Source organism: Ctenocephalides felis, unplaced genomic scaffold (genome assembly GCF_003426905.1).
Source record: "Ctenocephalides felis isolate EL2017-DRISC unplaced genomic scaffold, ASM342690v1 CF-g0.4_SCAFFOLD_03571, whole genome shotgun sequence".
Lineage (NCBI taxonomy): Eukaryota > Metazoa > Arthropoda > Insecta > Siphonaptera > Pulicidae > Ctenocephalides > Ctenocephalides felis.
In genome coordinates this window covers 37,382,887-37,406,879 of record NW_020539725.1, presented here as the reverse complement: position 1 = coordinate 37,406,879, position 23,993 = coordinate 37,382,887, and the positions used below count along the sequence as shown (strand labels likewise).

The window sequence follows — 23,993 nt, the reverse complement described above, 5'->3', positions numbered from 1 at the left end:
CACGAATTATTACGTGGGGGAAGAATGGGTATAGAAAGATATCACGTGCATTAATTTTTCCTATTTTTTATTCAAAACATCCAAACATTTGAAAAAAAACTGTAATTTAAAAAAAAACTGTAACTAAAATACACGTTGATGTTTGGTGGGAGGGAGAGCAATTTTAAATATCACCACGTAATCCAAAGGGGTAAAATCGATCACGTGATTAATGGACGCCTTCTAATCTTACGTTTTTGTATTATTACACCTATCATGATAATGGCCACTGATTCATTAGGTATTTTTATTATTTTTATTTTTTCCCAAAGTCAACATTTAGCTTAAGCAAGCAAATTGCGTACAATAGAAGCAAAATAATTGACGTAGATGCTACAACATTTATCGCTATAAACGTAATCTGACTATCGTTACAAACGGTGTTTAATCAAATTTCGAATATCACAATCAATTTAAGATAAAATGACTGTCAGTTTTTGTACCTTGCCGGAACTTTTACAGTCAGCAAACGTGTTATTAAATTTGTAACATCTAAACTCTATTTTTTCAATAATCGGCACGGCTTCGATATTTATGTGTGAAAAGAGAGTTAACCGACGATCTCCTCTGACGAACTCAAACGTAAAGTCCGAAACGTAGTGTGGTGGAAAAGCGAAAACTACGGCAGCGCCGCGCTCGCAGACGAACGACGGACGCGGGTTAAGGAATAACGTCGTAAAAACGTCAAAAAAACGTGTTTTGAGTGTGTGCGCGCGCAAAACGATACCAAAATATTCGAGGGTTGACATCGCATTTTCGAACGAGGGTGACGCATCGCGCGCGAATTGTGCAACAAGCGAGAGCGTGAGCTTTCGAAAGCCCACTGCGAGCTTTTAGTTTAGTAATAAACAAAAACTAAAATTTAAGTGAATCTGTTCGGAAAATATTTTTATTAAAATGGAGAAAAGTGACGGTGATTTTTTAATGTTCAAAGGAAGCGGAACAAAAAGTGTCGGTCTGTTTGTGTTTCGTTTTATTTTGTGTGTAATCGAGGATAACCAACGTGGATCGACGGCTTTAAACTTTAAAAGAGAAATCCAGAAGAGATTGTCGCGGTGGCATTGAACTGAATAAAGACAAACGACCATTGCAGTACAGAACAAGGTTGGTAAATTTTCTAAAATCGTTCAGATGAATATAAAAAAATAAAAAAAAACAAAAAAAAAATTTACACTTTACATATAAGCACGCATGTTTTTAAAAGTTATGACACCAGATAATTGAACTTCAAATTCTTAATTTTTCAAAGCCATTTGTTCATATATATTTTTAATCAATATGTTTTAAATAAAATATATTTACAAGTAAACTAATTGAAACAACACAGACAATCGCTTTTATTCCAACATAATTCAATATCAAATGCATCAATTTAATTCAAGAGATGATCTCATAGAAACGCCATAGAAGTCATCATGATTGTGCATATGAAATTACAGCTGACAAGATTATTTATACAAGTATTTTCCGTCAATATTTTTTGTAGTTTTAATGCTATACTTGAATTACAAATACTACAAATACTTTAAACTATGAATTGTTATATAAGGTAATTTTTAACATATTCATTCAAATATATCTGTCAATTATGCAATTATGCAACTGTTTGCATGCGTCTACAATTAATTATCACATCGTCTGAATCGACTAATAATTAGTTAATGACTCGAACAGAAAGAAAAACTAACGTACTGTATATTATTAGAGGTGCATGACTAAGAAAAATAATTTTTTTAAATAATTCTAATTGGTTTAATTAAATTGTACATTAAGTAGGTAACTCCAGTAAAACAATTCATTAAAAATTCTCGCATTCAAAAAAAATATTTACATATTTTTTATATTTTGGTTTACTCTCGTTTTTAATTAGAAGAATAACACGCTCTAAGTTTAATAAAAAAAATATTTTTTACATGAATTTGGGTTTGTTACTTTGTGAACTGATGTAGAACGATCATGTATCAGAATATTAGGCTGTTATTGAAGCAATTACGTTGAGGTCAAACTATACTACATACATGACTCTCATTATCAATCATACTAAATTCTTTCATACTATTAAATATAAATTGTCTGTATTGATATAGTTGTTTATGAAATATTATTTTTGTACCCTGAAATATTAGGAGAAAAAATAGTTCCAAACGAGTTAGGAATTGTTGGAAAGCTTTTATTTATTTTGGAATGCAAATTCTTGAAGTTCATATTATTTCAAAGATAATAGACGGTTAATATTATATGAAAAAATGCGTACAGAATGCAAATTCTTACTTCCGCATAGTTTCAGAAAGAATGATATTATTATTGCGTTGTACTCTCTCTGTACACGACAATATTATTGTTGCAATTTGCTGAAATTTATAGAATCAAAAGCGATCATGTGATATCAACTAGAAGTCATTTCCAATTCACTTGAAAATGTAAATCAACTAATATTGTATCAAGTGAAAATAGCCATTCCAGACAACGATGCAATAAATTAAAATATATCATAACTATCACTAAAAACAACCGTTGGGTTGCCTTCCATAAAGGGAAATATTTGAGCGAAGTAGTTCATAGAACTCTCAGTTCTAATTTGTGATTAAAAAAACAAATAATAAACAAAGAAAAGTTTTGGAACTGCTATCGACCAAACGCATTACAGTTTTCATGCAATAATATTAATGCAAATCTAACAACATAGCTTAAGAATCTGGTAGTAAACGTTTGACGATGTAATTAATTTTTCCTGAATTTGCTTCTATGAAAGTCTAAATACTAATATTATCAGATTTTTAATATACAGTGGGCGTCCATTAATCACTTGATCGTTTTTTTAAGGATTTTTAGACTCCCCCCACCCCTTGATGATATCTGATGATTACCACCGCCCCCACTAAACATCACGTGCATTTTCAGATAATTTTTTTTTATTTGAAATATTTTGATTTATTTTGAAAAAATCAGGTAAAAATAAATAGAAGTGATATTTCGTAATTTTTAGACCTCCCCCCCCCTCCTCCTAAAAACTCGCGTAATTCCATGATACATATTGCTGTAAGTTATTATAAACCTAGCCTCTATTTAAATATAATTTACAGATATTTTTCAAACGCTTTTCGTTCCGTATAGTTTTCTTGAAATCTGTAAAAAATTTACAGCTTTTTTGTGTTTTTTATATTCATTTCTTTGGCTCTATATTTTATAAAAAAAAACATTTTGGGTATCGACCAAACGTATTACAGTTTTCATGCAAATCGCTGCAATATCAATGAAAATCTAACACCAGAGCTTTAGAATCTGATCGTAAACGTATGACAATGCAATTTATTTTTTCTGCATTTGCTTCTTCTGTCAAAATGTAAATTACTAATGGTTTCAATTTATATATTATATAGGGCTCTTTTGTCTATATTATAGTATTGTATATATTTATATTTGTCCTCTTTGGGCTTTTCGTTCCGTATAGTTTTCTTGAAATTTGTAAAAAATTACAGCTTTTATTGTGTTTTAATATTCATTTCTTTGCCTCTATTTTTTCGAAATCATAGCTAGTTCTACAGATAATATTTTTTTCTTTCAGAAAGTCAACGTACTGCATCTATTAAGTCTCTTCAACTCCTACGATCTGTAAAGTACAAAGACTCATTCATCCAAGATGTATCGGCTCTTGGGTGGTTTGAAGGACTATTTCAAAGTCCAAGACATTAAGACTGACAATGCCGTCTTCAGATTGCACAATTTATTCACCACAGCAATTCTGTTGACATGCAGTATGATCATCACGGCGACCCAATTCGTCGGCAACCCCATCCAGTGCATAGTCAACGGCATACCAGTGCATGTCGTCAATACCTTTTGCTGGGTCACGTCCACGTTCACCATGCCCGACGCGCATAAAAGACAGGTAAGTTACGTGGTTTCAGATATATTATAGAGCTTGACGAATAGTTACAGAGTTCTTTTTAGACTTGCAATATTGTACTGTTCTGCCCCGATTGTAAAACTTTATTTCAAGGATTGAGCTATTCCATAGTTGACAATGGTCATTTTTTAGTCAACTTAATTCTTCGATATGGTTATACTAAACAAGGAGCAGAGATTGCTAAATAGTATTATGGTCGATAGTAAATGAAATGCAACTTCGACACCAGTTCTATTTAACATATTAAATATAAGAATGAACCCCATAAACAATGTTAATAAACAATGTTACCGTGTACCATAAGCAAGTGCTCTTTGCATATGCCAAATATTTGGAATTTATAAATAATTATGAAAAATAAACACTTCCTCCTATTGGCTCCAAAAACCAAAATCGTTGCATATATATTAGGGTGGTCCTTAATATGGACATTTTCGAATTTTCTTGCTCCCCAGGGCTCAAATGATTCCAAATTGATAAAAAGCAATTCTATTTTTAATTCTCGTTTTAGCTCTTAATATTGTCTTTTAGATAGAGCGCAATTCAATCAAAGTTTTGTATAGAAATAGCATAAAAAAATTTTTGAGAATTAAAAAAAAAATTTTTAGGTATAACTTAGCGACAAATAAATTAAAAGTGAAAATTCGTGTCACTTTTTATAGAAAATTTGACGCTCTGCAAAATTTTTGATTATTTTTTCATGCCATTTCCATACAAAACTTTGATTGAATTGCGCTCTATCTAAAAGACAATATTAAGAGCTAAAACTTTCAGAGAATTGTTTTTATCAATTTGGAACCATTTGAGCATTTGGGAATAAGGAACTTCAAAAATGTCCATATTAAAGACCACCGTAATAGGCATATATGGCATAAATGTCAAATATTTAGAATTTACTTCCTCCAGAACTTCTTCCCATAATTGAATGGCTCCAAAAACTAAAATCTTTGCATATATAATTATATATAATTTATATTCAATATTTTGATCAACAAAACATGGTAATAACTTATTATCAAATGTTTTTTCCAGAGATATATAGATATTTTGTAAGTTCTTGTATTCAATTTGCAAGAACATAATTTAGAACTTACTAAAGAGTAACAATTTCTAATAAAATGCACTTACAATTAGTCGAAGTGAAATTACTATAAAATATATACTAGTAAAAGTATGGTAAAATAGACGCAGTATTATAATAAAATTATAATATTTATGTGATTTGAAATAAAAGCCTAAAAATCAAAATTTGTCTAAAGGAGAAGAAATTTGATTTGATATGAAATTGGAACATGAATATGTTGCCAAAATATTCTTGATAATTGTTTGTTTTGCTATTAAGAAATCTTAAAATTTCAACAAAAGCACGTTGGTTCGTCAGAAATGTGGGTATTTAGAATGCGAAATTTACACAGATTTGTAATTTATTACATAATCTATTACTCTATGTGGAGTATAAATATCGTTATACAATAATTGAAGTTGAATATTAATTGTTATATAAATTGTTGATCGATTTATGTCTGAAATACACTTAATCAGCAATTTAAAGAAATATAATAGTACCCCCATTATGATAAAGAAAATATTGATTACGCATACAGTTTCTGAAAAAAAGTGTAATAATCAAATATTGAACAGGTTGAAAAGATATGCGCGTTTATTATTGAAATATTTTGAAATCCTCTGAAGACCGATTTGAATAACAATAGACAAATGACAAAATTATTTTATTTTATTGACATATAATGGAATTTCAAAAATTTAAAACAAATATATCAATTAATATAAATATTAGATAATGGCATGTAGAAAGAAATTAGACAGGGTCTTATTGATTGGAATAATTTGTTTTAATGTTAAATAATATTCAAAACCAGAAGATATAATCATTGTATATCAATAATTATTAGAAAAGTATTCATATTTCAAAACAAACATATGCTGTGCTGATCAATTCAAATCGATGACAATTTATCATTGACAAGATGCTGGAAGCCAACTTATGGCAGATGTTAATATTTGAACAAATAAATTTGTTTAAGATAAATAAATTCTGAGAAAGCTAGATCCGCATTTTTTCGACAAAATTTTTAATTATTCATTGTCAAAATAAATAAACCAAATTGTGTTTCTATTAATTATGGATGCATAAATACGAAACACAGATAGAAAAATATACAGTATGTATTTCATATGTGTCCTTATCGGGCAATGCGGGTCATTGCCGGACTTCATCAACAATACAAACTAATTAATGTTATGTAAGTGATTATCTTCAAACAAGTTAATACTAAAATACCAACAACTTTTTACATTATACTTTGTGGAATATCTGTAAAAATAGATCGTTTATTATGTGCTATTATTGCAATATAATAAAGAGCTCATTGATGTAAAAGAAGTTGCTTTAAAATTATATTTACATTATTTTATATTTTGGTAAACATCATTGTTGTAAAAAGCTTTCCTAAAGGATTTTATCTATCAAAATTTTTTGTGTTACTTAAAAAATACATGAATGAAGTTGAATATTAATTAACAAGTTTCCATTGATTAACATGTATTAAGTATAAACAAAAACACTAACATACTAAATCCTCGAAACAACCCCTTGATATTTGTTGCAAAGGAGAAATGCATTATTTAAATTTTTGGAGCAGTCCTTGTTTATTAATATTTGCAACTTAAATATAATATTCCATTATCAGTTTCCATTTTATAATGACGAATTTGAAACCAGATTCTTTTGACCAGATCCAAAAATTGAAGATTTTGCATTAAAGGGCGTTAATCACGTGAAGTTTTTAGAGAAAGGGGGGGTTCGTCAAAAAATCACAAAATATCACGTGGAGGAGGGAGGTATAGTAAGATAACATTTTTCACCTGAATTTAAAAAAAAACAAAAATTTTACAATTTTTTCTCATAACTAAAAATACACGTCATGTTTGGTGGAGGAGGAGGGGTATTTTTGAATATCACCAAGGGGGTGGAGGGGTCCAAAAATCCTTAAAAAATCGATCACGTGATTAATGGACGCCCCTATAACTTCACTTATGTTTTAAGCAGTAAATGAAAAAATGAATGATAGATATTGATAATTATGGAAATAAAAATTAATGAAAACGTGCGAAGGTAAATAAAAACATTATTTTCAATGAGTAATTGGATGATTTTACACAACTGTTAGTTAGTTTCAGTTCAGTTTTATACTGAATATTTACCCTTTTAAGTAATTGCCAAATTTCTTTTTACCTCTTATTAGAAAAATGTTTTGCTTCAGCTCTAAGTGATTCCTAGGAAAATTGCTTTTAATATTCAAACAACGTAATAAAGTTTAATGGTAAAAGTCATAGATTAGACTCATAATCAGTTACATGTTAATGCATTTTCAATATGCATATATATTTAAAGACTCCTGTCGCGCCGACATCGTCATTTAAAAGTAGCCTCTCTTCTTGTATTACTCGTTTGAATTCTTAATTATTATGAGACTGAACTCTGAGCAAAAGTACACGTGCAACGATTACATTAAATAACATCTGATACATTCTTTGAAAATGCATTTTAATAACATAGAAGGAAAAGTGCTTATAGCTTATTTTAAAAGAATTAATTTAAAAAAAAATCAAAATTTTGAAGAGTAAGTTGTTTCTACTTAGCATTGCAACACCTTTTAGTAATAAATATAATTCAAATGTATAACCAAAAGAAAACCATACAAAAATATTAACCATCTTAACCTTGGAGTGCAAAGGGTCAAAGTTAACATTTTGGACAGCAAAAAAATGGTAAAAGTAAAATTCCAATTATGTATTATATTTGGGGTAAACAATGAATCTAGTTGAGCACCGTATTATAATTAATTTCCAGCTAAAATTAATGAATAATTTCAGGTCTTGTAAGAAATATGACCCCTTGTAAGAAATATGACTACAAAAAGACTGTACTACCTATATTTTTGAGTAATTTATTTACTTATAGAACTTACCTTGTATTATGCGTTTAATGCTTTTTCTTCAGAATTTTAACAATTTCTTCAGAATTTGAACATAATATGGTGCAATCAATTCATTTTCCGTTTGTAACGTGATTGGCGCAGATCAATGATCTGAAAAAAAATAATGCTTATTTAATGTTGTATTTATATTTTGTAATACATTTAATTTGTAAATGATTTATTTTCATAAATCATTCATAAATAAATTGTAATAAGTAGTATAGCATTATATTTATTACATACATATTTCGTTATAATTATTATATTTGTCCTTAGCTAATGTGGTAAATAACACTTTGCCAAACAATAAAGTATCAACTTACACTTATTGCTTATTGAATTTTTTAAATATTATTTTTAATTTTCAAATTAAAAATATGCTAAAAATATTATTTAAAATTATAGGTCCAACATATATTTATATTTGTAATAAGAAGTATCAAGAAGCTCACATAAGTTCCACACATAATAAATTTGAATATAATATATACACATGACGTGCCTAGGATTTTAACTTTGTTATTCAATACAAGAATGTTATTCAAAATGCTTCCTTAATAGTAACTACTGTTCACATTAAGTACAACAAACATCTCATTTATCAGTTATGAATCAAATAATAAAAATTATAAAAATAAATTAATAGAAGTATAATCTATATCAAGTAAGGGTCAGCTATATAAATATTTTATGAGTATGATGTTTGATTTATAAAAAATTTAAATGTTTTCGTCATATCAGACGATTCAGCATGACTTAAAACGTCAAGAAAACAAACTTTAAAAATCGGATTTTTCATAAATAAATAATAATTCAATTTGAATAATTATTTTGAATAAGAGATAATTCATAAATAAACTAATGAACCGATTTATAACACAATTAGCATAGTCGCGCTAAAATATTAAGCAAAATCATTTCTATTTTTGTTTGCGAATTTTGACCCAAACGATGACACTCAATTATTCACCTACATTCTACATATGTGAGCCAAATGCCACCGTGTTTGAGAAAATAACACATTATAAATGAATACATTATATTTTATGTAAACTCGGATGTAATACATGTCTATTTATAGGTGAAATCGAAAGTGTGAACCGTGGAAAGTGATGTAGATAAACCAACGCAACAGTTTCTGAATCGGCGGTTTGTATTGCATTACAATTAATGAAGTATATAAAACAGTTTCATATGATGAGTTCTAAATTATTTTGAATAGATGATGCAAATTAATAAAATCGCACAGTTTGGCTCTCACGATGAAAAGAAATACAAACATTTGTTTAGTAGATATACCAAACCTCCTATATGAATAATGCTATTCTGAATGCGTACCTTCTGAAGTTTAGATGATGGTCTAAAGTTAAGACTCTAAATTAACTTCTAAAATTATATATATATATATACCCACGAAACGTATTTGAATTAAAAACAATCTTTAAAATTTAGAATAATCGGATGGGACATGGGATGGGCATGTATGAAATCAATTGCAAATCTCATTGATTATTCTTTAATGAGGATCAAATTTTTGAAATTTTATATTCACAATTTTAAAAGTGCCTTTTAAGTTTACCCAAATTAGGGATTCATGGAACTTGCCCTTGCAGTTACCCCCATGCTTTTATTTAACCATGAAAACTATAAATTAAAAAATAAATACATATATATATATATATATATACATATACACACACATATATTTCTACATACATGTCAATATATACATACAAATCATTTTCGCAGCGGTTTAGCTATATCTCATCATGGGATGTAGCTTCAGTAATAAATAATATAAGAATTTACTTGCACAGACAATCTTCTGAAACCAATTAAGCCGGTTTTATTAGAAAACAGGTCTAAGCTTTTCTAAATAAGGATTTTATGGATTTATTGTGATCGCTTCAAACCAAGCAAGTATTCGGAAAAGTTGAAGCAAACTCGTAAAATATGTCATTTATTTATGAGGCATGTCCATGTATCCACGTGATGCAATAAACTGCATTATGCATTAAACTGCAAACACCTCTTCATATAGAGATAACGGCATCTTTTTAAAAATTTTGAACATTGATTTTAATCATGAATACATTTGAAACTCATTATTAGCCATTTGATGCATGATTGATGGTGTATTTAATCAGTATCATTGATACGAGAAAACTTACAACTTGATTCAGAAAAAGAGCAAAACCTATTTTATTTATTTGCTTCAGTAAATCGATATGATAAATGAACATACTCTAAATAGATGTAAATTGATATTAATGATTGAGAGATATCAATAAAAGCCTTTAGTGATATTTGTGTTACTCGGCTCGTCTAACAAAAGTTCCTAAAATATTATTATAAATTTTCCAATGAAACAGAAAGGAAAGTTTATGTTTTTGTCAAAATATTTGACAAGGTAATTTTATGTTTTTTAGACATTTCAAATCGTTCTGAATGCTTTGACACAAAAGTTGGAAATATTTGTGCGCCAACTTTTTCTCAAAAAAAGTCGAATAAAAATCACGATATTATCAGTAAAATTATCACATGGACCGTGGTATCTTTATCAAGTAATTTGGGTAAAAATATATCAAGAAAACTTTTTTTTAATTTTTTTTTTTATTAAGGACATTTAATAAATTTGTGGAATTTACAATAGTCGGCAGTAAGGGGACATTGTATACTAAAAAGGCATGTTGGACAAACAACTCAATAGAAAACTTAACGTATCAAAAAAAATTGCCAAAATTCCTGGCCCAACACTATTTTTTAAGTCACACATATATGACTAATATGGTTCTATATCAAAACTTTTTTCTCCTTCTACCAAATGGTGTATGTCAGACATACATGTCTGATGTGGCTTCTTGGAGTCAGACACATATGACTGACGTGGCAATTAACGTGTTAAATGAAAAATATTTTCACAACACGAAGTAAAATGAAATGTGTTAATATATCTAAGTATTATCTATATAAATATAGAGGGTGAAAAATAAAGAATTTTCATAAGGTTACCAGCTGACATTAGAATAAATAATTATTTTAAGGGTGGTTCTATAGAATGGTGATTTTTTCAACAAGTAAAATATGTACTATAGCCAAAAAGATCAGCAGTTCAAATACTTTAAACTAAACCAATAAAATCAATTTTATTATAATATCAACTTTACTAAATACAATTTTGATATTGTAAAAAGTTGACCAACCTTCTAAGCTAAATTACAAACGTGACCGATTAATTCATTTCGAAGACAAAAACAATATCCGCTTTGTGCATACCTGTGGCGTTCCTGTCCTAAAAAACAATTTTAGTTTATGAGTGCCTAAACGTTTGTATACATAGGTGTATATTTTTTACAACGGACCTTAAAGATAATAAATGGTCTCGGTATTGTAGAATCTCGTTTCGAAGGGAATGCCCCTCCTGCGAGATAAGTCAACGGCCGTAGACACGAACTACCTATTCTTCTCACATGCGCTCTCGGTAACATACAATTGTTATACAAAAACTGATTTTCTGATCTGTTATGGCTTTTACGTGATCTTTATTATGTTGCTACCGAACAGAAACCCAACCGCAATATTGATTCGAAATATCGGTAAAAATTGTGATAACGTTGCAAATTCATGTCATGGACTAACAAACATAAGTACATCTACATATAATATAATATAATATCCTTATATCCAGACGCCCAATCAATCGTTTGACGTTCGATTTAGACATTTTTAAGTACCACCAAAAAAATTTTAAAATATTTAGTGGTGTATGGCATTGCGCCTTAAGGCAAATTGCTGGAACTTAATGTACCAGAATTAAATATACGAGAGAAAAAAATCAGTAATCAATAAATATTAATCAATGATTAATAACAATTGCTTTAAACATTTTCCAATAGATAATTATAATCACTGTATATTTTATCGTTCATAAAATATACACTGATGATCTTATCGCTCAAAACACAGGAGAAAGTTCACATTACCAATCCATCTGAGGATATATTTCTTGCCATTAGAAAAAAACATCTGAAATATATACAATTTCAAACTGTATTGTAAATTTAAAATTCATATTTAAAGTATAAAACTTTGTATATGTAAAAATTACCAATCTTGGTACTGAACCCGACAAAATTGTAACAAAAAAATTGTAATAAAATCAGTACTCATTTTTAAAAATTTCATCAAATATCTGATAATTTGATGTGCATATGTCTAATAATCATTTTTGACTGCCAAATATCTTTTTTTTTTACTTTTTGACCTGCATTATCAAAAAATTCACCAATTCTTCATTTCGTCAATAAAAGTAAAATATTTTTTAAATCATTCAGATCGGGTACTCCGTTCTCTCAAAAACAGAATTACCGTTTTTAGCTCTTTTTAAAAATCTACATATCCTGATGTTATAACGTTTCGAATAATATTATACAATTTCGAATGTAAATTTTATAAATATTTTAAATAAAAAAAACATTAATATGAAATCACTTACTTTCCTATTAAAATATTTTAGAAACACGTTTACGTAGCTCAAAAAAAATATAAAAGTTATATAGTTCATTGCTGATTCTGCTATAAAATAGACCCATCTTATGGCAAGACTATGTTACGTAGCATTTTACATATAGAATGGTACTAAAAACTGCCAAAACTCTATGTATTTGCTGTGCAGTCAGCTGTTTTACATATAAAATGTAACTTTAATCATATTTTATTTATTATGCCACATCACAAATATGCACTTATGATGAGATTTTTTTTTGAAGTTTGAGCGTTTTCCAGGTTAGCTTTTCTGTATAAAACGACTGACTGCACAGCAGCCACATAGTATTTTGACAGTTTTTAGTGCCACTTTATATGAAAACCTCTATGTAACACAGCCTTGCCATAATATTGGTCTATTTTACGGCAGAATCGGCCTATAATTCACTATTTGTAAATTCAATCAAGTTTTTAATTAACAATAATATGAAACTTAATAATCAAAAACTTTGTTTAGAAAATTATACTTTGATATATATTATTATATTCATCAGCTTTGTGTAAATGGTTATGTTGTGACACACACACTTTTCTTGTATGATTTGATTTTGTGACTAATTCATCGTATTTAAGGACAGAATTTCAGTATTTCCACGGAGACAAATGTTCAAATTACCATTTAATTTACTTTTCTCCCAGCTAACTATTTAATAAAAATACGGCTGATAAAAAAGTGGTTCAACAGTACCCAAGTCTTTCCTTGTGTTTTTGCCAAATATTAAAATGATGAATGCGAAAATGTACGCAATTTTTAATGTATTTATTTACACATGAATGTTAAATTTTATGTTAACATATAAATTAACGGATTCTAATTGCGATATCAACAATAATTAATAAAAAATATATAAAAGCATACACAAAGTTTATACTATTTTAGTTGAATAATTCATTTAATGGTTAGACACAAGTTTGCATCATTTTTTAATAATTAAAAATTTGATGAATTCTTCCATATTCACATTTCGTTCCGCCTGCATTGTGTTCGTATCTATGCCATTCACAATATCCATAGAAGAATTACATTTTCCCGCAGAAACAATGAGAACTAACCACAAAAACAAACAAGAATATAGATACATTTATATATATATATATATATATATATATATATATATATATAATTACATAATTATGAATGCAAATAATCTTTGTTCTTATTACTATGGAAATTAAATACAATGACGCTACAGTAGTAGGTAAAAATGTGGGAAAAGAATAATGATAATAATTAAATTGCAAAAAAGTAATCGATTAATATTCTATATTATCAATTTACTATAATCGCGACAATACTGAACTGACAGACCAACAGAATTAGTTCATGAAAAGTACTCAAAATCCATTTAATGTAATGGATTTAATTTAATTTTATGTATGTGAACAGTGAATTGAAAATTTAACATAAAGTTGATACATGATTTTTGGCAACAATAAACTGAAATTTTATAAAAGTTTCAAATGCTGCAATGTTGAATAAATTCTTCAACACTGCTTATATTTATATGTATAAAAATGCATTAAGTAAGTCTAATTTATAAAAAAAACATTGGCATTTTTTTATAAAAATATAAGCTGAAATCACAAAAACTAACATGAGAGGATCTGACATTTTTGATATCTAATTTTTATAAATTATGCTCCAGTGCTACATAATATGTATTAAAAAATTCTTTTACTACGCATTCATAAATTTTTTATCAACACATTATTTTTATGCTTTTTTATCTAAAAACCATGGTAAGAAGATTTTGTATGGGTAATTATAAACCATCTCAAGCTTGCATTAGAATTAAATAAATTAAATTAAATTATATTTAACTAAAGCTTTACTTATCCTAAAATAAATAGTATATAGTTGATAAAAATGCATAAGTTGAATAGCATAACATTACTTTTTATATTTTATTATTTTCTAAAAATATTTCTAAGTTTTTAATTAAATTCTGAACTGTTTGATTATTATCAACAATTTCATAAAGAAACTGAACGAATTTGTAAAAATAAATATATATTGTGTTGAACAGTTATAAAAAAAAGAATATATCACATTGTTTTTTTTTGCAATTGATAGAAACAGTAAAAATGAGAAAATGTATACTAATCATGTTGACAATTTTCTAAAATAAGTTTTTCTAATAATTTTATAAAAAATTGATAAAATCTTCTTGTTGCTGTTTGCATAAATACCCAAATGAGAAAAAAATTTAACTTTAATTTGTGTCATTGCATATTAATCAAAGTATTTTCAATATTTACAAAATTTTGCATAATAGTGAAAGGTGAAATATAATAGTTACTTTTATTATCTCATATTTAATTTAAAACTAAATATTATAATTACTAATCTGATTTTTACTTTATTTATGAATTTTAACATTTGTTTAGGCAAAAACCTCAAACAATTTATATTAAGAGCACATTGCTATGTTTTGAGATCATTACAAAGAATATTTTTACAAATGACATGCACACATAACTCCACATCTTTCATAAATAATAATTACTGAAACAACAGTTCATAACGAAGTTTGAATACTTGTGTATTATTTAGATTTTTCGTTATATATTCTTATGACTATTAAACACTGAATTTGAAATATTTTTATAATATTCAAAGGAAATAAATAACCTCCTTTAAGATGGGATAAAACTTTGAGCTAATATTAAATTGAAATGGAGTATTATATCAATAATACCAAATAATATATTTACTTGTTTAAATATTTAATGTAAATTGAATTCCATTAGTGTCATTTTGTTGTCTTTTAGTACATATGTAACAGCCGTTCTTGCCTTAAACTAACAGAGAAACATTCCAAAAATATTTCATAGAATTGATGAATGGATGGAATTGTTCTACTCATATTTGCCACATTCGTAAATAGACAGATTGATAGATGAATGCAGTATGTAAAATAATACCAAATTTAATGAAATAGTTTTTATAATCCTCATAGTTCATTTTTATTTTTTAAAGTTTGTTAAATTCATATAAAAATATTATTGTTCAACTTCCATAATTTTCGATATCGATAACCAAGCATTTGGCATTGATTGTAGTACGATTTCGCGACATTGTTATTGGTTTAAATGTAAACTTTTTAGAAACAATGTATTACAATAGTATATAAAATAAAATTTATCATCAAACAGTAATGTATAAATAGAAATAATAATATTGTATAAAAACAATGACTTACGGTGAAAATTAGAAATAAATGAACCGAAATAATCATTGGTAGGTTATTTTGTTCATGAAGGATAATTCTATAAAAATTAAATTTATATATTTTTATAATAGCTTTCATAAGTTTGTATGCATGTTTCATAAAAATAATAAAGCATCAAAAATCCTTTAAGTTCTCGTGGCATCAACTTGATCCTCTGATCCTTGATCTGATCAGATTTTCGGGGTGATAATGTATTTTATAATACTTTAATATATACTAAATTTATAAATTATTAATTGCTTAGTATAAATTAAATAATTAAATATCTCAAATTACCAATAGGTATTTATTGAACCCTATAACCAGATTGTCCTTACTAGCTAATAATTATTTTAAAGTTGGCCCAAAACACTAACCACTTTGTTCATCGAGTTGTACATCGATTTTTTAAACGGTTCACGGCACCGAGATTATTATAATCATAAGCCCTTAGGAATTTTTCATCCTATCACAAAAGCCTTCAGCTCTGTAATTAAAAACGCTTTAGCCTTCGTATCACCTTCCAACATGAATGCTTGGCAATATATCTGTTCTTTGCCAAACGTATTATTTTGCGAATCTTGTTTCATTTCAGAAAAAATAATATCGAAGTTATCATAAATTAAAAAAGCCGAGGAAAGTAAAATATACTGAGGATCTGATCACATCCTGATAACTTATATTTTTGTCACGAAGAAATTTTGTCAGAAATTCCTGTATTGCACGTTTTGTAAACAATTCGATTAGAAAAATGCAAATTATTCAATAAAATTTTAAACTTCAATTTAAAAATTCTGCAATGTCTCATATCCTTAACCATGATCAGATCATGGTTAAGGATATGAGACATCGTTAAATTTTTAAATTCAAGTTTGAAATTTTGAAGATCATGATGATCTTAAGCATTAGTTCTGTTATAGTATACTTACATATACATACAAAAGTTTAGATTTTTTGCAAAAAAGTGTAAGAAATAGTTTCCACTTTATCTACAAACAAGTTTCATCAAATGGCTTCCAAATTTTTAAAATCGGTACAGTCGTTTTCGAGAAACCATCGATGAAAATTTAAATTTTGGCTTTTATGCCCTCACACAGTCACATTCATTCAGAATGAGTTGAAACGCGGGGAAAATATAAAAATAGCAAATCGGCAAAAACATAATAGCAAATTTTCTGTCAAAAACATAAACTTGTTTTCGGGACGTAACTGTTGGTAAAAAATCAGTAATAGTCCAGTCATTATAGTAAGTTTACCTCAGAATGCGAGATACCCAGCTGTACGTCTGTAAATACTTATATATTGACAACCAAAAGTTGTCTCAAAACCTACAAATGGTATTGACACCCTACCAAATGTAGGTTTTGAGACAACTTTTTGGTGTCAATATAACTCCAGAACGCACGAACCGATTTCGACAATTTTGCATTCTTTGGAAAGGTCTCGGGCTCCGCAAGATTTATAGCTAAGGAAATTGGTGGTGCATGGCATCGTCCCCTAATGCAAATTGCTGGAACTTCACGCACCATAATTAAAAATTCGAGTAATGACATTAGTGAGAATTTTCAGAATTATGCTTGGTTAAGTCTACGAGCAATTCTTGCCGCCAAGAAATATGATGTACACGCACTGAATTTCACCATTCAATCAAAAATTGCTGGGGATTTGGTGACATACCAATGATTCTGACTGGTCTTCCGGTTGACTTCAAACGATTGCAATTTCCAGATCGCCTTGCGTTCACAATGGCAATTAACAAGTCGCAAGGCCAATAGCTTAGTGTTTGCGGGTTAAATTTCAAATAGATTATTTAGAAAATCATTGTTTTTCTCATGGGCAGTTATACGTTGCCTGTTCACGAGTTGGAAAACCATCCGCTTTGTTTGTGCTAACGTCAGACCAAAGAACAAAAAATGTGGTTTACCAAAGAGCACTTCAATGAAACGGATAATTTGCGGATTCACTTTCATTTGATTACAATTAGAGAAGTTCAACTAAAAAACACTGCATTTTTGTAATCGAAATAAATTCAGTACTGTTGTATAATAAAATCAACATTTTCCTTTTCAAATTTAAAACAAACAAAAAATTTCTTAATCTTTCTCACGAAACCATCTGGTGGCGAAACGGAGCTCGTCGGGTTTGTTAGTTTATTATAGAAATTACAAAACCCTGTCAAGAGCATTACATTCGTCTGATTTCAAATTATGTTCTCTGGTCGTCCGTCCGTTTGGTAAGCTTTGACATCCATTTCAGACGACCGGAGGAGCAGTTGAGGTAATTAAAATCAATTGCCGGGAGCAAACGCTTCCACTTATGAGACCCCGTCACATATCTTAATGTATATGAATATGGTATGCCATACTTATACTTATGTGCCACTTATCTTGGAATCAGTTAAATTGACGCTTGAATGCTGCATATGTATAATATTATTCAAAATAAAAGAAAACGTATTTAAAACGAGAAGAGAATTGGAATAAATTAATTCAGGCGTGTTAATAATGGTTATGATTCTCTTTTATACATCTTTTAATTAGCTTTTCATGTTTATTAATTAATTTACTTTATAGAGTTATAATACATAAATTATCTGAACTCAAGATATAGAGACCGATTCTGCAGCATAACAGAAAAATGTTATGGCAAGGCCATGTTACGCTCCGACTTCCATACATTATGCTATTAAATTATACTGAATACTGTCAGTATAATTCAATATTCAATCTATAATAATGAATATTGAATTATACTTTTGCACATAAACTGCAACCTCACTCGTACTGTATAAAGCTGTATCAGAAACACACTGTTATCTAAGATCGTTTTCTTGACATTTGTGCGGTTTCTAGGTTACATTTTCTATATGACAACCTGAGACTTTACACCAACCACATGGTTTTTGTTAATATTTAGTATGAACAGTTCTTTATAACATGGCCTTGCCATAACATTTTTCTGTTATGCGGCAGAAACGGTCCCATAATATGTTATATGAGTACCCAGAAAACCACAAAAGTTAACATAACGTAGCCCAGAAGATACGTCGTTACGAAGTTGATGGTTACGTTAATAAAACGTACATATTACGTATAGTTGTAACCTTTAATCGGCTACATTTCAAAAAGTGTTTTAAAAAATCGTCAAAAGCTAACTAATGATAATTATGGTCTGAGAGACTAGATTTCTCCAAAAGCAAAATTATAAAACATAAAGAATACATCTACATTATTTTTTTTCGCCGACCAATTGAAAATGAATTTGAATTCCTTTTACCAATGCAATTAATTTGATCTTCATATTTTATTTAAAATCTGACTTTTAAGAAATAAATTTTGCAAAAAAAAATCTGTATATTTACAGGACGAGTAATGGTATAAAATTATTTTCCAACCAATTCTAAATCGTGTAAATGCTAAAACAAATGTGGTTGCATTTGTTTTCATAAAATTGATGAAGATGGATGATTTTACTAGCATAATGAAAACTGCAGATTTTGTGTATATTCAAATTAATAAAGATATATTAATATCCAGTGCTAATTTTCCACTTGAAGTTTTTTATTTTTAAATTTTTTGTATACTATGATTGTAAATTTTGCAAATAAATACGTGTATTTATTAATGTAATTATTATAGAGATAGAGATAAGAGGATATTATATACAGAGAAGGCATAGAGAAGGTTGAGAGTTAGAAAAATTCATGAATAAATGCAAAACTATTTTTATTAACTTTTAGCACCACGAGTAAATTTAAAATAAATCAATTGCTCATCTCACCATTTTTTTTCAAGTTTATAGATACAATAATATTTTTTTAACTTAATTACGAATTTTATTTAATAAAAGTAATTTATAATACTTTTTCACTCTATATATCTTCGTCTAAATATATTATAATCATTATTTTTCAATATGCAAATCTTAAAAAATATGAAGTGTGATAAGCCCTGATTAATGAATAAAACCGCAGGAAATAATCTGGTACTAAGCAATATAAATTAATTCTGTAAACCAGTTTAAAGTGGATATAAATAATAAAATAAACTTTATCTCAAGTTGAATGACAACTATAACGAGAATAGTAATAAAATCATTTCTAACAAAGACCGATGAAAAGATTTATATAAAAGTATAAATTACTTATTGATGGTGTTGATGATCACATAATGGGAAAATTAATGTTAATTTTGCAGAATAAATTCAAGGCATTTAATAATAATTAATGTTTGAATTTCGAATTTTTATGGTATTTGAATTTTATATAAAATGATGAATAATGAAAATTTTATTATTTACAGGTTGGATTAGAAGTTGTTCAACCCGGTGTAGGCAATGACTTCGGAGACGAAGATGCAAAAAAATATTATACATATTACCAATGGGTGTGCTTCGTTCTTTTCTTTCAGGTAAATAGATAAATTAAATTATTTAATTTAATTTTTTATTAATAGATAATAAAAAAGAACAGTTTAATAAGGCTCATTTTTAGAAGTACTGCTAAATTATATAATAGTTGTAGAATCCGTATTTGTTTTTAGTTTTAAAATAATCATACATTGCAAATATAACTCCCATCTATACTCTAATATCAGAATATAAGATAACCAGAAATTGCGTGAAATCTTATTTATAATTTTCAAAGAATGCTTCAATTATATTGATGTGATCTAAAGAAATTTTTGTTATTAAATCGTTATATAAATATTTAAGCTATTTGGCTTCTTGCATAATTAAAAAATATGTCACAGTATTTTTCTCTTTTAAGTAATTTTTTTTGTCAAACTATTAATTTATTTAATGATTGTTGAATACAAAACATTTTGAACGACATGGGCTGATGATTGTGGTTTAAATTGGAATTGAGAGTAAAGTGCTAAATAAAATTTTCAGAATTTAAAAGCTGTTTCAAGTATTTGAAATAAAATGAATTTTTATTAATAATATCTTGCTCATAAATAAATTGTAATTAGTCGTGTAAGTATACTAATACCTATAGGTTCACTCAAAGTACATAAGGTTGACCTTATGTTCTATTTTACTGCATAAATATTTATTTCGGAACTGCATAATTAAATTATTATATATTTTTTTATCTTTTCCAGGCGATTATGTGCTACACACCAAAATTCTTGTGGGACTCATTTGAAGGAGGACTGATGCGCACAATAGTTATGGGTTTAAATGTAGGAATGTGTCACGAGGATGAAAAATGCAAAAAGAAAGATCTACTTATTGACTATCTAATGAGGCATCTTAAAGTAAGATATCAAAGATTTTGATGACTTTACAGTTTAACCATCATTTTTATTATTACCAACGCTCCTAAGTAATTAAAAACTTAGACAACGCATTTCAATTTAGATGATTTTGCTAATCATTTTCATAGTTAGCACGAATAAAATGTTTCCTGAATTTTTCAAAGTTAAAAAATATATTTTCAGTTTTAAGTAATTTGTACGATAAATTACTCCATATATTTCTGAACCTATGATGATATATATCACTTTAGCTTGATTTTCAAAAAGTAGGAGTGGATTAAAGTGATGGAGTATATATATTTTTATTTGCATAGATTTATTGCCGATCAAAATAATATAATTTTTTAAGACAATATGCTGGGTGTAAATGCATTTAAAAAGATTATCTCCTATAAGTATAATTATTTTTTCCTTTTTGACTTTTCATTTAAGGTTGTATGGATTCCTCGCTTAATTCTTTTAAATATTTGTTTGAGTGACCTGGTATATTTTGCTCCTTTCTTTTATCATTTCCTTAATAGTTTTTATTTTTAACTCTTTATGTAGTGTGTCATTTGTAATATACCAGGGTGCGTTCACAATGCATCTTAAAATTTTCGATTACGCTCTTTGTATTATTTTTATATTTGAATTGCTTGCGCACGCCCGTAGTTCAATTCCGTATGCCCAGACTGGAATAATGATTGTTTTAGATAAGTACAAAATCATGAGCTAAAAAATTAAAAATTGTACAACTTGATGCTAAATCATTTCGATTTTAAATCTTCAAATATTTTATAAATAAAAAGTTCTCTCCCCCTAAGTTTCCTGTGAAAATAGATCAGTATCTATTCTGCAAGAAGGGCATTAGGAAGCAAGACTGTGACTGACGAGTATAAATGCAGCAAAATGCAACAATAAAATAGATTGTTGGTCAAATATTTAAAATATCTACTGAAACCAATAGTTATTACAGTTATAGTATTATTAGTTAAGGTAGTACAAACTCTATGGAAAAAATTACTTGTATAAATCTTGTATAGCTTCAATCGATTTAAAAACATAAGAGTGATTCACAATTAAATGTGTATGATAATATGTATAAAAGTTTCCTTTTTCTTTTTTAGCAACACAAATTGTACGCAATAAGATACTACGCCTGCGAAGCTTTGTGCTTCGTCAACATTGTTCTACAGATGTACATCATGAATAAATTCTTCGATGGCGAATTTATGTCTTACGGAACCCGAGTTATGAATTACTCAGATATGCCTCAAGAAGAACGAATAGACCCCATGGTTTACGTCTTCCCAAGGGTCACCAAGTGCACATTCCACAAATATGGTGCTTCTGGTACAATTCAGAAGCACGATTCCCTATGCATTTTGCCACTAAACATAGTAAATGAAAAAACCTATATATTCCTCTGGTTTTGGTATATAATTTTGGCAACGATGCTGGCCGGGCTGGTCATCTATAGAATAGTTATCTTAGTTTCGCCATCCGTTAGACCACGTTTGTTGCATGCCAGAAATGGAGCAATCCCTAAAGAAGCAGCATATGCTATTTCTAGGAAAACTGATGTTGGCGATTGGTGGATTATCTACATGTTGGGAAGAAATATGGATCCACTTATTTAGAGAAGTTATTGCAGAATTGGCAAAGAAAATCGAAACGAACAGCAAAGAGACACGAGCGATGTCCGAGTAATGAACGATTTAAATAAAATTTTAAGGGCTTATATTTACATTATTTCATATTAGCTCCTGGATTTAAACAATAGAGCTACTTATACAAAAGAAGAAAGCTGTCAGGAAATATTTTTCTGATCCTGCCTATATTTAAAAGAAAATTCTCATGTAAGATGAAATTCATGGACAGAATTCAGTTATATGAAGTCAATATGATTTTTCTTTTTTTGTGTAAACCGTTTCTCACTTTGGAATATTTTTTACTATTTGGTATATATATTTTTATGTTAACATTTATTTTTTTTAAACTTCGAATTAGTTTTCAAAACTTAATTTTTTTTGCATACGCTGTCTATGAGAATCTTCTAGTTATAGAGAGTTTCCAATTGTTGATTTGATATATATTACAACTATTTCTACTTATACTATAAAAATTAGTAGAATAATATAATTTCTTTAGATATGATGAATAAATTCGCAACACAGGCATATGTATATATATATATATATATATATATATATATATATATAAATATATTTATAATTTAACTACAGAACATACCTAGAACAATTCCTATAAGTGAGTTTTGTCCTGCCATTAGCTCTAAGATGTCGAAGTTCCATTATTTAACATATTGTTAAGGAAAAAGACACTATTTAAATCTACAAAATAAAAGCTAAATTGTATTTTTTATAGTAATATTTTTGATAGATTTAGCATTGTATAAAAATTCTTTATACAGGTTCAATATAAATAATTCATAGATAAAAGACAATCATATATAATAATATTGTTTTAATTTTATATCAAATTCTAAAGTATGTAGTCAAATTTGAAAAACATCAAGAACAGTCGCAATAATAGATTGTGTATTAATTCATTTGCATTATATAATTAAGAGGGTTTCACACAAATATTTTCAATTGCTTTAAAAGAAAATAATTCGGAGTTCAAAAACTCACTTCATTATTATCAAATAGTGATAAAAAAATTGAATTGAACAGGTTCCTAAAATTTTTAAATAGTTCTGATAAGATTATCCACTATTCGGATTTGAATAAGAATTATATTTATCTAATAATCAAAATATAATTAATTTTATAAGTACATCTGCTGATAGTGGTAAGATTTGTGATGCAAATGCGTTATAAAAAGCACCTCTCATACAAAAGACTGCGATTTTTCTACAATTAGCCATTGTTTTTCAAAGACAGGTTTATAGTTAAGATTTAGTAGAAAGAAAGAGTTCATATAAAGTATTAAATCATTTTTGTACAAGAGCATTTTTAACATATCTAATTTTTGTCTGATTTGTACATATTAGACTTATGTATTTATAATCATATATTTTTTTAAC

General features: G+C 27.9%; 1 protein-coding gene across 1 annotated transcript; it reads left to right on the top strand.

The window, feature by feature from the left end:
- Positions 1-3,657: 3,657 nt before the first annotated feature.
- On the top strand, positions 3,658-22,694 carry LOC113385217 (innexin inx1). Its single transcript, XM_026623040.1, has 4 exons — positions 3,658-3,928; positions 20,006-20,113; positions 20,810-20,965; positions 22,072-22,694. The coding sequence occupies exons 1-4, from the start codon at positions 3,680-3,682 to the stop codon at positions 22,582-22,584; spliced, it is 1,026 nt and encodes a 341-aa protein (XP_026478825.1). The 5' UTR covers positions 3,658-3,679; the 3' UTR covers positions 22,585-22,694.
- The last annotated feature ends 1,299 nt before the right edge of the window (positions 22,695-23,993 follow it).

What these genes read in the sequence shown, in the direction of transcription:
- LOC113385217 (XM_026623040.1), top strand. Translation starts at nt 3,680, where the DNA reads ATGTATCGGCTCTTGGGTGGTTTGAAGGACTATTTCAAAGTCCAAGAC. An exon ending in CCGACGCGCATAAAAGACAG is followed by an intron (nt 3,929 to 20,005) that starts GTAAGTTACGTG and finishes TATTATTTACAG; the next exon opens with GTTGGATTAGAAGTTGTTCA. An exon ending in ATCTAATGAGGCATCTTAAA is followed by an intron (nt 20,966 to 22,071) that starts GTAAGATATCAA and finishes TTTCTTTTTTAG; the next exon opens with CAACACAAATTGTACGCAAT.